General features: G+C 49.8%; 1 protein-coding gene across 1 annotated transcript; it reads left to right on the top strand.

Annotated features, from left to right (window-relative positions):
• The first annotated feature begins 205 nt into the window (after positions 1-205).
• On the top strand, positions 206-15,399 carry DMRT3 (doublesex and mab-3 related transcription factor 3). The gene is made up of 2 exons (XM_034647252.1): positions 206-1,034; positions 13,703-15,399. Exons 1-2 carry the CDS (start codon positions 608-610, stop codon positions 14,668-14,670), a joined length of 1,395 nt encoding a protein of 464 aa, XP_034503143.1. The 5' UTR covers positions 206-607; the 3' UTR covers positions 14,671-15,399.
• Positions 15,400-16,677: the final 1,278 nt, after the last annotated feature.

Here is a 16,677-nt window from a genome sequence, read left to right as displayed (position 1 = left end):
GCAGTCCAGCAAAGCGTAGGGAGCTTGCAGTAGGGGGCCGTGAGCGCCCCCGCCAGAGTGGCCTGGCTGCAGGCGGCAAAGAAGGTGAAGTGCAGGGACTCGGGGCGCGAGCGGGAAGGAAGGAGGAAGGCGTGGAGTGGGGTGGAGAGCGGGGAGCGCAAGGAGATCAGGACCTCGGGGGTGGGGGTGGCAGTGGGAGGGAGGAGGAGTGGGAGGAGGGCGGCGGAGGAGGTGCTGGGGCCGGCCAGCGCGCGCGGGAGCTGCAGACCAGCTGGCTCAGACCTGCACCAGCGCTCTCGCCGGCTCTTGGCAGCCGCCGCAGCGCCTCGGCGAGGGAGGACGTGCCGGCCGAGGCAGCCGCTGGCGGAGGCGCCACGCGTGCGGGATTGCTGAGCACCCGAGGGAGACAGGCTGCGGGCGCCGCGGGATCCGTGAAAACGGCGGCTGCACCTCCCGCCACCCCGGAGCGCACGCGGCCGCCGGCGCTGCGGGACCAAGGACCGCTCCGCCCACAGGCCGCCCCGGAGCGGGCCTCCCTGCCCCGCCGTCCAGCGTCCCCTGGCCCGCTGCCGCCGCCAGCCCGCCTGCTCTTCCTGGAGTCCGGGACATGAACGGCTACGGCTCCCCCTACCTGTACATGGGCGGCCCGGTGTCGCAGCCGCCGCGGGCGCCCTTGCAGCGCACGCCCAAGTGCGCGCGCTGCCGCAACCACGGCGTGCTGTCCTGGCTCAAGGGCCACAAGCGCTACTGCCGCTTCAAGGACTGCACCTGCGAGAAGTGCATCCTAATCATCGAGCGGCAGCGGGTCATGGCCGCGCAGGTGGCGCTGCGCCGGCAGCAGGCCAACGAGAGCCTCGAGAGCCTGATCCCGGACTCGCTGCGCGCCCTGCCCGGACCCCCGCCGCCGGGGGACGCCGCCGCCGCCCCGCAGCCGCCGCGCCGCCGGCCCGCCGCCGAGTTGGCTGCGGCCGCCGCGCTGCGCTGGGCGGCGGAGCCCCAGCCCGGCACGTTGCAGGCGCCCCTCGCCAAGCCAGGTAAGAGCGCCTGCGGTGCGGGAGCCGGGCTCGGCGCGTGGGCGAAAACTTCGGAGCGGCCGCCGCGGCTTAGCCTGCGAGGCCCGCAGGGAGTGTTTGAGCCTTACTGTCCAACTCTCGCCAAGTCGGTTCTCACGCTTCGGGCGCAGGCCGGCCTTCAGTCTGGGCCCGGAGCAGGTAGAGCCCAGGCGCCTGCCGGCAAGGTGCCTCGGGCGAGCCAAACGGCGGGACCGAGCGTCGGGCTCGCCAAACGCCTTCCCCAGGGAACGTGGCCGCTTCCGCCGGTAAATAGGTCGAAGCAGGACCGCGTTAAAACCGGGCACACGCCGCACGGCGCGGCCGGGCTTTTCCGGCTGCGGGCGTGGAGGGCCTTGCCTTTGGAGGTTGGGATAGGTAGGTGCAGGTAACTCTAGCCCAGGCCAAGGCTCGGCCGTGTCCGAGCTGGGCGTGCTTCTCCGACCCCAGGGAAGTGGAGTGAACCCGAAGCCTTTCTTGCAAGGCACTGTAGCTTCTTGCGATGTTCGTTGAAGGAAGCCCTATTTAGAAGCTTAGTGAAAAGGGCCAGAAAACTTCCTGAACCGATAGCGGGGGACCCCGACTCTGGTGCACCCAGCTCTTGCAGACCTGCTCAGATCTTTTAACACCAATCCTCAGGCTGCCCTCAGCAGGCTCTTTGGTTTAAAGAAATACGAATGAAACTTGTCCTAAGGTGGAGAAGGACACTTCTGCCCAGCCCTCTCCCCGCTCTCGGCCAATGTGGCCGGCCTCTTGCTGCTAAGCGGCGGCTTTGGAGCAAAGGCTCTCTCCCCTCCCCTCCTGTGCCCTCCTCTGCGGTGCTGTAGAGAGGGTGGGTCTGCCCAGAGTCCTGGAGGTGGGCATATTCCCACACCCCACGTCCCCGCTTCCATCTGCTTCCTTCCGCGGGGCCTGCAGACCCCAGGGGAATCCCTCCTGGGGAATCTCTAGCTTGCTGTCCTGCCCAGCCCAGCCCAAGTGCTCCTTTGATTTAGGCTCTTGGAATTCAGTGGGCATGTGTGTGATGTTTCCCTTGGACCCGGCCAAGGGTACACAGGTAAAAAGTCCATCTTCCCAGGAAGGAGAGTAGGGGCTGTACTGTGATTTGGAGAGGGCAGGCCCTGGAAGGCCCAGAGCCTTCTTGTAGATAGAGCTGTGATTGAGCTTCTGCCTACAGCACCCCCTCCTCCGGAAAAGACATTACCCCTGGGTTCTGGAGAGATGCTTTCAGGAGCACTGGACCGCTGTGTGGAGCTCGGGAAATGCAGACTTACCGGTGAGCCGGTAGGCAGCCTGGATGGCACAGGTTCCTCGGCTGTCCCGTTGCTCACTTATGCTCTGCAGGCCTGAAGCACTGAGTACCTTTTACGTAAGGAGTAGGACTGGGCGTTTTATGGACAGAGGACAGTTTGCTGAACTTGGATTTTGTGGATATTTAATCCAAAGTAGGGTATAAGCAAATGTGTGAGTAATGAGCACCCCCCACCCCACACACCTCGGCAATCTTTTGTCCAACTCAGCTCTTTGTATTTATAGATTTGCCACAGAGGAATGGGAGGCGGGGAGAAAGAAGGTTCAAGAAGATTCTTTTTGCTTTTCTCCTTTAAGCTAGGACAAGTAACTAGGAGAGTTGTGTCTCCGTTCTAGAAGTTGATCCATGCCAGTAACTTTTCTTAACCTTTCCGTTTCCATTTCCCTGTCTCTGTTCCCCCAGCAGCAGAGCAGGCAAGGCGTGGCGTGTAGGCCAGAGGTAGCATTTTGCAGTGGCCGTCTGCCCAGCAGCACCCCAAGGGCATTGGGTTCTGGAGTCTTTGTCCAAGAGGGATTCTTTCACACCCTGTGCTCTTCAAACCAGTCTTTGGGATAGCCAGAGTTCAAGGTTTCTAAGGAGTTGCAAAACCAAAACAACCAGGGAAGGAGGGGTCCTGGGAGCCGGAAGGAAGGCTGGGTAGCAGCTGCAGTGGTCAGCTTTGGGGGAATAAAAGAGGGAGACAGATTTCAACTGGAGAGACCAGCCCTGGTGCACTCTCTCTTACTCCAAGCCAATTATTCGGGGCTAGCCTGAGCCTTCCGAATTGAAAACAAGTCATTGAAAAGGAGACTAGGATTTACCACTTGGAGGGGTCAGAGATCAGGCTTTGGGGGACCCGAGCCCTCAGGGACCCAAAGCCCAGTCTCCAGCTCCTCAGGCTGCATACTTTGCACATTTCATTTATATAACTTTTGTTCCCTTCTTTCAATTGGTTCGACCCCATAATTCCATGCTTTAAAAAAGAAAGCCAGTCACCAATCCAAAGGTGGGAGGAGGCAGGAAAAGAACAGATAATTATTTCCCATTACGAAAGCAAGCACACAAGTGGACCCAGTCTATGCGTTGCTTTATATGGAGGAAGCCCATTTGGGGTTTAAGTTAGGGAAACCTGTCTAGTGTGAAGACCGGTTGCCGTGTGTGTTATGCCTTTTTGCAGCTGTTCTTGTAACATATTTGTAGGTAACACGCTATGCGTATTTAGCAGCGTATCAGATTCTCCTGGGCAAGTAGCTCACTGCGTTTAGGGAAGTAAGTGACGCTCTGTTAGAATAGCAGGTCCACGTGTACAGTAAGTTCAGAGACCATTAGGAATCTGCATATCTGCTGGCACATTATAGAGATGTGTGTGTGTGTGATATGTATGCCGCTGGTCCTTTCTGCAAAGGGCCTCTTTAGTACCCAGCTATGGAGACATGCGCTTTTTTTTTTTTTAGATTATTTATTTATTTATTCGACAGAGATAGAGACAGCCAGCGAGAGAGGGAACACAAGCAGGGGGAGTAGGAGAGGAAGGAGCAGGCTCATAGCGGAAGAGCCTGATGTGGGGCTTGATCCCACAACGCCGGGATCACGCCCTGGGCTGAAGGCAGACGCTTAACCGCTGTGCCACCCAGGCACCCCAGAGACATGCGCTTTTTTGCTGTTGGGTACAAACACAGGTGCACAAACTCAGGAGTCTTTCCCGCTCCAGGAATCCTTGAGAAACTCGCTAGCCCTAGAGAAGTGTATGTCTTTTGGTCACCGCTGGAGGAAAAACGCCCCATTGGGGGAGTGACACATTCACACCACAGTTCAGTTGTGTTGCGGAAAGAAATCTCTTTCCCAAAATTCCGCTTCAAATTCTTTAAAGGAATGGGGGTTATTTTATCTAACAGTGGAGCGCGCTGAGCATCACTTTCAATGTGGCGGTGGCTTCAAGGAGAATTTTCATACTCTGTGTTACTACTTCTAGTTCCGGATTGGAACATTCTTTTTTCCTTCTGGGTGTACATGTCCCTTGCTCCTTGATTATCGTCTACGACTGGCCTCATATTATTAGATTTTGATTGAGCCCCAAGTTCTAGTTTAAGTTTCTTTATACTACGGACTCATTTATTCTAAATTCCCTCTTCATCCTCTTTGCCCTCTCCCCTCCCCCACCCCATGAACATATCATGGGAAGTGTGAACTTTTCGCAGCTCTTAGTGTATCTGAGTCAGCAGCTTCAACCAGCCGAGCCAGCCTTTCAGGACTTGGGCTCAAGAGCTGAGGAAAGTTAAGGGTCACGACCAAGGTGAGGAGCTAAAGTTACATTCCTGTGTTCTCATCCCTCCCCCCCCCCCAGCTTTCCCCCCAGGAGTGACCTGGGTCCCCTGGGGCTGTGCAAGGGAAGACCTGTGGCCATAGCGTCTTCCTACAGTTGTCTACAAAATAAATAGGTAGACAGGTTCTTTAAAACGTTCTTAAAGTTGAAAAATAAAAAACAGCATATTTGGTCAGGAACAGAAGAATGGGATCAGATAGGAAAGTAGGAGCTCCTTTTCTGTGTGTTTCTCCTGAAAAGAAGCAAACAAGAGACCCGTAGGGAGAGAAGTAAGGAGATTGTGGAAAACTGTCTTTATTTAGTTTTACCTCCTGCTCGGCACTTCTTAGCAACTTAATGCTGGCTCTGTGCTTTTTTGCTCCAGCTTGAGTCCTGTCCCCTCTGCTTCCTAATATTTAATTTTTCTTTTTTTTTTTTTTAAAGAAGAGACAGACCCACCTGCAAGTGTAATGTTTATTACCAGATCATCGGCCCAGGCCAGGATGGGAAACCCTGGTGATAATAGGCTGGAAGCAAACGAAAAAAGAGGGAAAGACTTCAAAGTCATTCATCAAGTATAGTTATGAATTTTTAAAAGGGAGGGGGTCTGGTTATTTAAGACGGCTTGATTTGGGGTTAAGGAACCTGACTCACAGTTGCCCTTTGAAACCCATAAACCGACCAAATGCAGAGGGTCAAGCAAGCGGTCCCGTACCCGTCGTGGTCTCTTGCAAACCTGTCCCCAGGGCTGGCGTAGGGGCTGGGATTAGGACGCACCCCTGTGGGGGGAGCGCAGCAAGTGCAGGCGGCGGGCTGGGGCAGCGAGGGGGACCCCCGGGGCACCTACGCTGGGGCTTTCCACTCCGAGGGCAGCGGAGCCGGAACCCTAGGAAAGGCGCGCGCAGCGGCGGGGCGGCCGCGCTGGGCCACTGTCCCCTCGCACCCGGTCCCGGACCCTGGGAGATGGCGGGCGGCGGGTCGGCCGGTTCCCAGGCCCGCCCCAACTTCCCGGGCCGTGTCGGGTGCCCCAGGCGGCCTCCGGGTTCGCCCGGGGCTGCGGGGGCAGGGCCCTGGGGCTGCGCGCTGCAGGGGCGAGAAGCCGGCGGGTTCTCCGCGTCCTTCCCGCCCCTTCCCTGCGCCTCCCTGCGGCCTCCGGAGCTTCGGTGGGTCGCCAGATTCAGCAGAAAAATGCGCAAATAGGCACACCAAAAAAGAGGATGTCAACTATTGCCCGGGGCGGACAGGTGGGTCTGTCTCTTCTTTAAAAAAAAAAAAAATTAAAGCAAAACTTCGACTAAAAAACTTTTTCACTTTTCATCTGAAGTTCGTATTTAACCGGGCGTCCTGCCGTTTTGTCCCGCAACCCGAGGCCCAGGCTGTCCCCACCCAGCCCCAGTCATCCCGCAGGGCGCCCCTCGGGGTGGGGGTGGCTCCAGCGCGGCCACCAGCTTCTTTCTCTCCCTGGGGCCCCTCGTGTCCCTCTTGTGGCGCCGAGGACAGGGCGGGCAGGAAAAACGAGCGTGTTTTCCGCGTCTGGGACCCGCAGGTCCACTGGCATCCGGGAACGATTCCCCCCACCCCAGCTCACTCCTCCGGGTTATAAATCTGGCGGATAGCCGGGCTCTCCACTTACACAACCAACTTTTCTTTTCCCTGATGGATGAACTCCCGGGTTTAAAAGATTACAGTAATCACAGGAGGACAGTGTAAATCGAATCTGATAGCAATAACTTTCGGGGAAGGTCAGGCTCAAGTGAAATGTTACCAAGCAACAGGCATTTTGTTTGCAAAATACAATCAAAGAGCATTGATGAGAAATTCTTTGCAGCCCCCAGTCAGCACTTTCTGCTAACAGCTTTACGGAGAGAAAGTGAGTCAATCTTCATAAATCAACGTCCCTGCAGGACTTGGAGCCCCTTTCTGGAAATGTCCCACTTCCTCCTGACAGGGAGGAGGATGGAGCCCCTCATCTATTTGCCTGCCTGCCTGCCTTCCCTCTCCCTCCCGACCCTTCTTCCTCCCCTCTTGTTTTCCTCCTTTCTTTGGCTTTTTAACCTGTTCCGGCTTCTCAGGTCTCTGGATTTCCATGTGTGGCCCTCATCGCACAGTGGGCCTCGCACTGGGGTCGGCATGGGTGCCCGTGGCAGAGATCAGGGCCTGAGTAGTGAACAGCTGGTCCTCACAGGTCCTTCACCCTGGGATTCTGTCCTGTCACTCTCCAGTGTCCCACAGGCTTTAGTGACTCAGCCCCTTGTCTGCACTGCAGACTGCTCCAAAGAAACCAAGGGGAAACTAAAACCTATGTGGGGTTTTTTGTTTCCATTTTATTTTATAATTAAACAGCTATAAAAAATGAGCACACCCAACTACAGACTTAGTATTATGGAAAATGAAGCATTCAGAATGGCTCAGTTCTTTACTGAATCTCTACTCTCTTTTTTTGGTGGCAGTGACTAGGCAGGTGCACATTTTATGAAGCTGGGATTGGTCTTCAGCTTCTCACCCCCCTCACCGTTTATTACTTTTATTAGTTTGATATGAATGTTTGTTGCAACCATTGTCTCTACACGGGAATGTTTCCAACAATCTGAACCCTATGAATCCGCCATAGTCAGCCCAGCTGCTGGCCTTTGAGTTCCTTGCTGTGTTTGAATGTAAAATTTGACCAAGCACACAGATAACATGGAAATTTTACAGAAGAGTTAAACTGTAAGCTTCTTGGTGGCCAAGAGGCAATGTTTTGATCAGCTTCTGTATAATCTTACCTAACACAGGGCCTGGGCACATAGTAAGGGACTTAAGGATTTTTGTTAAATAGATGGATGAATGAGTAACCAGCTGCATTTTTATCAGTTCCAAATAAACATGGAGATTTATAGGTCATTTTCCTCCTGCTTCTTGAAAAGTGTTCCTGAGTCAACGAAGGGGTCAAAACTAAATTTTTGCAAGACATACAAAGTCCACAGTTGCAAGCCTTATTTCCTTAAGTTCTGACCTTTCCATACCAACATTCCCCCCAAATATTGATCCCGAGGAAATATCCTGTGTTGTTAATGATTTTCTAAAAAGCAAAGCATGATGATTTCATGACTTTTCACAAGTCCCCCCCACCCCCCAACCCAGGAAGAGAAGGAAAGATTTTCCACTGATATTCGTTCCCTGCTGTACTTGAGTTTTTCAGCCACTCAGGTTTTCTTATGAGTCAGCACTTCTAGTGTGAGATAAAGATAACAGAAAATGTAAAAAAGTGTGTCTCCTGTTAGTGTTCTGACTGGGCATTGGTCTCTTCTAGAAGCACTGTCCTGCCTGGTCTCCTTCCTGTCATTGCTGTAAGATTTGTGTGCTTGGAAAATGACCCATCAGGGAACACTTAGAGGTGTGTCCCCCAAAGCTCAACTCAACAGAAGAGGATGTACAGTCCATGTTCCAAAATGTGTGCCATGATTTCAAAAGGAAAAAAAAAGTCCAGTGACTTTTGTACTAGGAAACATTCCTCTCTATGCCAGTGGTTTTCTATTTTCATTCAAGGTAATATTTTGGTTTTTTGTAGATATAATTGGATAGAATGGATAAAACCCACCACATTTAAGTCTGAAAGATTCTCCATTTTTATGTTTATGTTTATTTCATATATGTGGTAGTTTTCCCCCAAAATATTTGAAATGAATACCTAGGGTTTTTAAAAATGTATATAACTACTTTTTCGTTTAAAAAAGTCCTCTAAAGGAGGAAAGATTTTGCAAACTGCAGTTTTAGATCGGAAGTTACTTTTGTGTGAGTGTTCAGTTTCTCTCCCTAGTTCAAGTCTGTAGCAAAAGGGAAAAAGAAGTCTCGTAAGTATCTTAGGGCTTATGTATGTATTTTTTGAAGTTGGTAGCATTATTGTTGATAGAAAAAATTTCCTTCTTAATCCAATATCTACTTCTTTTACATACTTTGAGCTGAGTGAAGGGTTTAGTTCGTGGGTGGCTAGGAATATTTCTCTATCATGAAAAATATGAACTTAAAGAGAGTAGTAAGATATTTCAAATACCTGGATGTTTAAACATTAGAAAGAGCAGATTATATCACATTCAATAGGTGATTTGGAATCTCAGATGAAATTGATTTCTTCCTACTTTTTGACTAGTAGGTCTGGCTTTCTGCCCCCATATGCTAGGAGTAAAAATGTTATCAGTTGGAGTATATTCTTACTCTCTCTGTTCTAGGATTAGGGTGTCAGTCTCAAGAAGAAAGAAGGTAGGGGCGCCTGGGTGGCACAGTGGTTAAGCGTCTGCCTTTGGCTCAGGGCGTGATCCTGGTGTTCTGGGATCGAGCCCCACATCGAGCCCCACATCGAGCCCCACATCGAGCCCCACATCGAGCCCCACATCAGGCTCCTCCGCTATGAGCCTGCTTCTTCCTCTCCCACTCCCCCTGCTTGTGTTCCCTCTCTCACTGGCTGTCTCTCTCTGTCAAATAAATAAATAAAATCTTTAAAACAAGAAGAAAGAAGTAAAGTGTTCGGGGACTATTTCCTTTTTCATTCTGTTGGTTGACAGCATCACATTTCTGTATCTAGAAAGGCCTTTGTGTTTTATATCAACATGAACATTTTATAAAGTTCATTTAGGGAAAAAAAAACCCCTAGAGATGAAAAGCAACACCTGTTATTAAACTACACGTTATCACTGGGCTTGAAACCACTCTCTGTAATTACTTGTGAAAGTCTGTGCTATAGAAGAATGTGCGATACACCCAGCTTAGGTACAATAGCACAACCAGTCGTAGACCGTGCCCCAGAACCGCGCGGGCTCCGCGCCCTGCCCTTCGGAAATGAAGATGGTGAGGAAAGATTCTTGGCTAGTCTTCCCTTGCCTGGGTTTGCAACCCCAACTGCCAGGGCTGTGGAGAGGGATTTGTTCACCTGACAGCCGGGGGCAGGACTTTATGGGCTGCTCGGGGGCAGGAAAGCCTAGACTGTGCCCCGCTCCTTGGTTCCTTCAAGGTCTTCTGTCCTCCCTTCGAACAGAGTGTGAACAGTATTGGGCCCAGTTGCTTGGAATGCCCTGAGTGTGTAGATCTGATTCCTGGGTCGCCCCCTTAGCTTCTTTACCATGTGGCCATAGCCTGGACACTGAGCTGGAGAGGCCGACCTCCCCGAAACCTGAGAAGAAAGTGTGGATGAGCCAGCACAACCCACCACCACCACCGGAGAAGTAACCAGAAGCACGTGCTGTCTGGGCCTGCCACTGACTGTAGCAGGGGCAATGGGGAACGCAAGAAAACCAGGCAGAGGGCCCTGCAGGCTGGGGGTTCCAGCTGGTGAGCAAGCTGGCCCCCGTATCAGATTTTGCAGAACAGGAACATAGGTACCAAGGTGGAATTTTGCAGTCATATTTATAGTCCTGTCACGGAGGACCCAGCAGATTGGGAGAGTATATCCTTTGCCATTTTGAAAAATAAGAATACATTCTCGTAAGGGCAGGTGTGTCAGATTTGCCAGAACATCACCTTGTTGCTTCCCTCTGGCTGACCTCTGCTCTTTGAATCACTTTCCTCTGGAGTGTTCTGTGGAAGGGTGAGTTAGGTGATAGACCTCAACACATTTCCCACAAATGTTTTCAGTGTTTGCAGCCCATCCAGGGTAGGAAAAATTCTTTTTTTCCAATTTTTATTTTTAAAAATAAACTCTGCCCTTAACGTGGGGCTTGAACTCGCTCCCTGGAGATCAAGAGTCCAGTGCCTCACCCACTGAGCCAGCCAGTGGGCAGGAAAAATTGTTTTAAAATAGGGAGCCATTTTTAGGTTCACTCATTTAAAAAACAGCTAAGTTTTGAGCTTCCTAGCTGTACTTATATACCTTTTATTTCCTAGAAGAACCAGTTGTTTCTCTTACTTTCCAAAAAAAAAAAAATCTCACCATCTCTAACACTGCTGTGATATTGTGTGTCCTATTTCTCTGTCTCTCTTTTTGAACTGTGGTGAAGTATACATACTATAAAATTTGCTATTTTAACCGTGTTTAGGGGTACAATGTAGGGTCATTAAGTATATTCCAATATTGTACCACCACCCCTACTGTCCATTTCCAGAACTTTCTCATCATCTGAGAGCCCCATAGGGTGACACAGTAAGTCCCAGTCCCTCTCCCACCCCAGCCCCTGCTAGCAATCATCCCACTTTCTCTCTCTCTGAATTAGTCTAAGTGGAATTTGTCTTTTTGTGACTGACTTATTTCACTTAGCATATCCTCAGCGTTCATCCCGGTCATAGCATGTGTCAGAATTTCATTCCATTTTGAGACTGAATAGTATTCCATTGTATGTATGTGCCTTGTCTTTATCCATCCGTCCATCCATGGACACCTGAGTTGCTCCCACCTTTTGCCTGTTCCAGATGATGCTACTATGAACCCTGTGTATGATATGTATCCTACCGGGTAGGAAGCACGTTCTTTCTGGCTGTGTTTGCTTTTCTCCTTGCACACGCATCCTATCTGCCCAATAAGATAATAAATCCCACAAGCTAGGGCCAGTCTTATACTTCCTGGTATTTTTTACTCCCTTTTTTCTGTTTCCCTCAGTATCTTGCATATTACAGGGATACAAATACTTGATAGTGAAAATAATAGGTAAGAAAAGCTAAAGTTAAATTTGAAAATCCCGTTTAGAGGCACACAGTAGTTAAAGCAGACTTTTATTTTCTGTTTACCTGGGGTGTGTTTTTGACTTGTTTTTCCAAGCTCCACGGAGCAGGGCCCGGAGTCCAATTGTGCATTGAGGTCAGTGCTGGGCGAACACAAGGTCACTGTCCACTCGTTTTCAAATGTCTAATAATAGAGTAACTGCCAAGAGGTACGCATGGGGTCATGAGTCAGGAAAATGTAGAAAGGTCTAGCTGATTAGAGTGAGAATCTGTTGTTCTGTGGTTTTTCTCTTTTGGATTAAGAACAGGGGCGCCTGGGTGGCACAGCGGTTAAGCGTCTGCCTTCGGCTCAGGGCGTGATCCCAGCGTTCTGGGATCGAGCCCCACATCAGGCTCCTCTGCTATGAGCCTGCTTCTTCCTCTCCCACTCCCCCTGCTTGTGTTCCCCCTCTCGCTGGCTGTCTCTGTGTCAAATAAATAAATAAAATCTTTAAAAAAAAAAAAAAAAAGAACAAATACCATGTTCCCTGAGGAGGTGACATCAGGGTCCCCTGCCCTGGGGAGTTGCAGAAAGGGACGATGTCAAATGTCCCTTACAAAAAGAGGTGTTCTGCACGTCCCAGAGGTGTTATAGAAAACAATGTTGGCTTCATATGTGCGGCCTGCAGATGATTCCCACATAGAATCCTTACATTTTTGTATTGGAAAAAGCAGTAGTTTATTTAAAATGCAAATTTGGGATAAGTGTGAATTTGTATCGGATTTATGACTGCAAATCGTACTGATAGAGTTTAAGCCTATTTTAAAATGCATTTATCTTTTCTTGGCACACACGTATTGCTTCGTGAGGAATCACCGTTTTCTTTTTCCATTATATTGAACATAAATCCGACATTAGAAGAATGTTCATAAATGGGCCTTTGTTTAAGGCTTTTAAAGTAAACAACAACAAATTGGAGGAGGTAGATTTTTGAAGCCGTGTGATGAAATGTCACCGGCTGGCTTTCTAAGTATGATCAGGTGTGCCCACAGAGGAGGTGACAATGAAGCTATTCAGGTGGGGCAGTAGAAAACACAGGCAGACCAATTGTTTACAGCCTGACAAGCGGGTCATTAATAATCTTCATCTTTAGATCAGTTTCATTGGCTTTGAGTAGAGCCAGCCAGCCAATGTTTTCAAAAGGATAAAAATTTACTTGCATATAGCGCGCTAATAAAGAATGTGTGCTTTTATTATAAAGGTCTGTTGGCATTTCCTACTGCAAGCAAATCCAGTCTACTCCTTTCTGCCTGCTCAGTGCTGTAATACTAGCCATTTGGGGGGTAATGTCTTAGGTCAAAATATTAAATTTGCAGCTGGTTTAGTTCACAGCAAATCTCTGCTTTATTTGGGAAGATTTTTTTCCCCTTTTGGTATCATTCAAGAAAGTATCTTTAAATCCTTTCTATGAACCCTACTAATAAAACAGTTCATGAAAGAGTTTTACCTCTTTACCCCACGGTCCTGGAGTTATGGGCGCCTTGTTTCATGGATGGGTCATGCCCCTTTGCAGTTTGACAAATCTCTTCAGCCATTTCCTTCCTGTCCTGCGACCTGCCCCGCCATCCAGAATTCACAGCTGGTCTTGCTTGCCCTCTAGTGCAAGCTGCAGGTGACCCAGTCTGTCAGTCCATGGAGTGGCTTTGTAAGAAAGATTTCAGTGTAGAGAGGCTTCTTTCTGGAAATTCTATTGATTAGTTATTGTACACGGTCGCCTGATGAAACATAGGACTAGTTCACAAGACGTATGTAACGCAAAATCTGCCTATGGGAAATGGATTTAAAATATGGAAGTCCCCTTCTATGGATATATGGGACCTGCGCCCATGGTGCTGTCCCTAGGTGACACCAGCCACCTCATTTGCAGAAAAGGAGCCGGAAGACAAACCCGAGCTCATTTTCTTGGTCTTCCCTGGGCTGCGTTTATCCCTAGACCCACAGAGGGTCCCCATTTAGATCGTGACTGCTAGGACAGCTACATCTTTTATAGTTATCGGTATCGTATCACTGTTCTGTGTTCAAGGCAAGCTTCTCTGTGCACATCAGTCTGAGAAATCACGCCAATTTCTAGATCTTTAGTCTCCCGCCCCCCATTCACCAATGAGGCGGTTTGGATTCTTCTCAAAAGGCTTTCCCAACCGGGGTGCCTGGCTGCCTCAGTGCTAGTGTGGGACTCTTGATCTCAGGGTCCTGAGTTCAAGCCTCACGCTGGGTGTAGCGATGACTTAAAAAAAGAAAAGAAAAGAAAGATAAAGAAAGGCTTCCAGTGTGTTGGCATCCACCCAGCCGCATTTCCCCTTCCAGATCCCCTGTGTGGGGCTCTCTCCGGAGCACATCTGTTCCTCTTCACGCACACAAGGAAAGGATTAACCCAGCTGTGCTCTGCTTTTCAGATTTGACGGAGGAACGACTGGGGGACAGCAGCTCCGCCGACAACACGGAGACCTTCAGCGACAAAGACGCCGACCAGAGGAGCTCCCCGGATGTGGCCAAAAGTAAGGGCTGCTTCACCCCGGAGAGCCCCGAGATCGTGTCGGTGGACGAAGGGGGCTACGCGGTCCAGAAAAACGGAGGCAACCCGGAGAGCCGCCCCGACAGCCCCAAGTACCACGGGGAGCAGAACCACCTGCTGATCGAGGGCCCCTCGGGGACCGTGTCTCTGCCCTTCAGCTTGAAAGCCAACAGGCCGCCCCTGGAAGTGTTAAAAAAAATCTTCCCCAGCCAGAAGCCCACGGTGCTGGAGCTCATCCTGAAGGGCTGCGGCGGGGACCTGGTGAGCGCCGTGGAGGTCCTGCTGTCCAGCCGCTCCTCCGTGTCCGCGGCGGCCGAGCGAACTGCCGCCGAGCCCGAGGGGCTGGTGCTGCCCTCCAACGGGCACCTCTTCGAACACAGCCTGAGCTCCTACCCCATCTCCTCCTCCAAGTGGTCCGTGGGCTCGGCCTTCAGGGTCCCGGACACGCTGAGGTTTTCGGCCGACTCGAGTAACGTTGTCCCCAACCCCCTGGCCGTGCCCCTGCAGCACCCTTTCCCCCAGCCGCCCCGCTACCCGCTGATGCTGAGGAACACCTTGGCGAGGAACCAGTCGAGCCCCTTTTTGCCCAACGACGTCACCCTGTGGAACACCATGACCCTGCAGCAGCAGTACCAGCTGAGGTCCCAGTACGTGGGCCCCTTCCCCGCTAACTCAGCCAGCGTCTTCCGAAGCTCGCCCGTCCTCCCCGCGCGCGCCCCCGAGGACCCCCGGATCGCCATCCCCGACGACGGCTGTCCCATCGTGGCGAAGCAGGCCATTTACACCGAGGAGGACTATGACGAGCGGTCCGACTCCTCAGACTCTAGAATACTCAACACGTCGTCCTAAGGTGGCTCCCGGCTGGGTGGCGTGACCAGGTGACGTTTTCTGTGCGTTCGAACCCGGGCCCCGCGAGGAGAGGCCACACCCTGTGTATCCCCTTTCCTTCTGTTCGACAAAGTGACCCTGCTTGATTCTATACCTTAGCAATAAAAAACCATAACTTATTTAATTTCTTGCACTTCATTGGAAATGCCAAATAGCTCTGCTCTGTGGCTTTAGTGCTGAATGTTTATTGTAAAAGAGAGTCTGATGCTAAGACTAGTCTTGGGAAAGCCGGCCCCCCCCTCCCCGCCGCCGCAAGATTTATTTGCGGATGGAAAGCTGAAGGTCAGCTTTGCTCCTAAACTCAACCCGGAATGTCCGAGAAAATAATATACTTGAATGCGGTTTTGTAAACGAGGGTTCCTCAGGATATGTAAAAACTCAAGCAAGTGGTTCGGTTGCAAATGGACTATAAACAGGGACCTTATATTCTTATGCTAAAAATCCTACTTGCATTTTGGGGAGAGACTGCACTTCAGAATAGAGTGAACCGCTCACATACTTATTTAAGCTTGGACAGTTTTCAGAGACAAACACCATTAAGAATTCTTCTTTTCACATGGCTGAATTGAAACATGAGTGATGTCAATGTAAAGCCAATCACAGCTGTGAACTGCATGAAATGTATTGTGAAATGAACACAAGATTAAGCTTTGTCAGGTTAATGTAGCATGCTGAGGACTCTAGAAAAAAATAAACTAAGGAGACAGTCTTTGTCTATGTCTTTTCTGCTTGTGGAAAGAGGATCTCTAAGGAGAGAAACTTGATGTAAAAACTACTGATGTAGCATGGATCAGGAATCAGGGGGTCAGTTGAATGGGACATCCCTTGAGGGATCAAGGCACATGAGTTGATGGCAAAGTTTGGGGGCTGCATTCAGAAAGATGTAGCATGGATCAGGAATCAGGGGGTCAGTTGAATGGGACATCCCTTGAGGAATCAAGGCACATGAGTTGATGGCAAAGTTTGGGGGCTGCATTCAGAAAGACTGGGAATTTATTTTTAAAGAATAGAGTTCGGTTGAGTCCCTCCCCTCGTTCATTTAATTCTTCAGCAGATACGTAGTGAGTGCCTGTTATGTGTAAGAGAATGCTTTTTGCCTGCTGTTACCCAAGTCCCCTGTCCCTGAGTCCAAGATAAGCAGGGATGATAATGGAGAGTCCCATTAAAGAATAAAGTAAAAATGAAACAATTTACTCTTCAGAGTAAGTACTCAGCACTGTACTTGACATAGAGACAGCGCTTGATAAATGGGAGCTATGATTGCTTTAATTAAGCTCGCTAGCTTTTGCATTCTTGCTCAGATGTCTTAAAAAGAGAGTTTTCAAACAATAATATTCAGTGGTGCCCACACTACGCTGTGTCCATTCTTCAAAGTGCTGGAAAGCAAAGATGACTGCTTAAGCCAGACAATAAACTTAGGAAGGTGGGAGGGAAAGTAAATAAGCAAATAAATAAAAGCATCTGCATGACAAGGATGCAGAAAGAGCTCCCAATGTGAGAATAAGTCTAGAAGGGCTCTTCAGTCTGGAAGGGAGAAGAGCAAATCCCCTTGGCCTGAGATACTCCCTCAATTGGGATATAGGAGCTCCTATCAGGGACCAACCACCTGAAAGGATCCCAGGAGAGAAAAGAGAAAAATTAACAAAACAACAACCAAAAAATCTCCTCTTTATTTCTATAGGACACTTCGGGAATGAGAATCTTTGATGGGAAAAAAAATTCCTTATATTGGTTGGACTAATATGTATTTAATGGACATAGGTAATACCAGGGAGTTTAAAAGTAAGTAAAACTGTTGTTAGGTTTGTATTTAAACATTAGCATATATGTAAAGGAAGAAAGTGAGGGAGTGAAGAAGAAAATAATTTTTGACCCCTGCTTCTAAAGACCCATGTCTGGGACATTTTATGTGGTTGTGATGGGCTAATGTCTGGGCCTACCCAGGACAAATGTTTTTCCCAAGGTATG

Source organism: Ailuropoda melanoleuca, chromosome 17, assembly GCF_002007445.2.
Source record: "Ailuropoda melanoleuca isolate Jingjing chromosome 17, ASM200744v2, whole genome shotgun sequence".
Taxonomy (NCBI): Eukaryota; Metazoa; Chordata; class Mammalia; order Carnivora; family Ursidae; genus Ailuropoda; species Ailuropoda melanoleuca.
This window is presented reverse-complemented; position numbering and strand designations above follow the sequence as displayed.

What these genes read in the sequence shown, in the direction of transcription:
- DMRT3 (XM_034647252.1), top strand. Translation starts at nt 608, where the DNA reads ATGAACGGCTACGGCTCCCCCTACCTGTACATGGGCGGCCCGGTGTCG. An exon ending in GGCGCCCCTCGCCAAGCCAG is followed by an intron (nt 1,035 to 13,702) that starts GTAAGAGCGCCT and finishes TCTGCTTTTCAG; the next exon opens with ATTTGACGGAGGAACGACTG.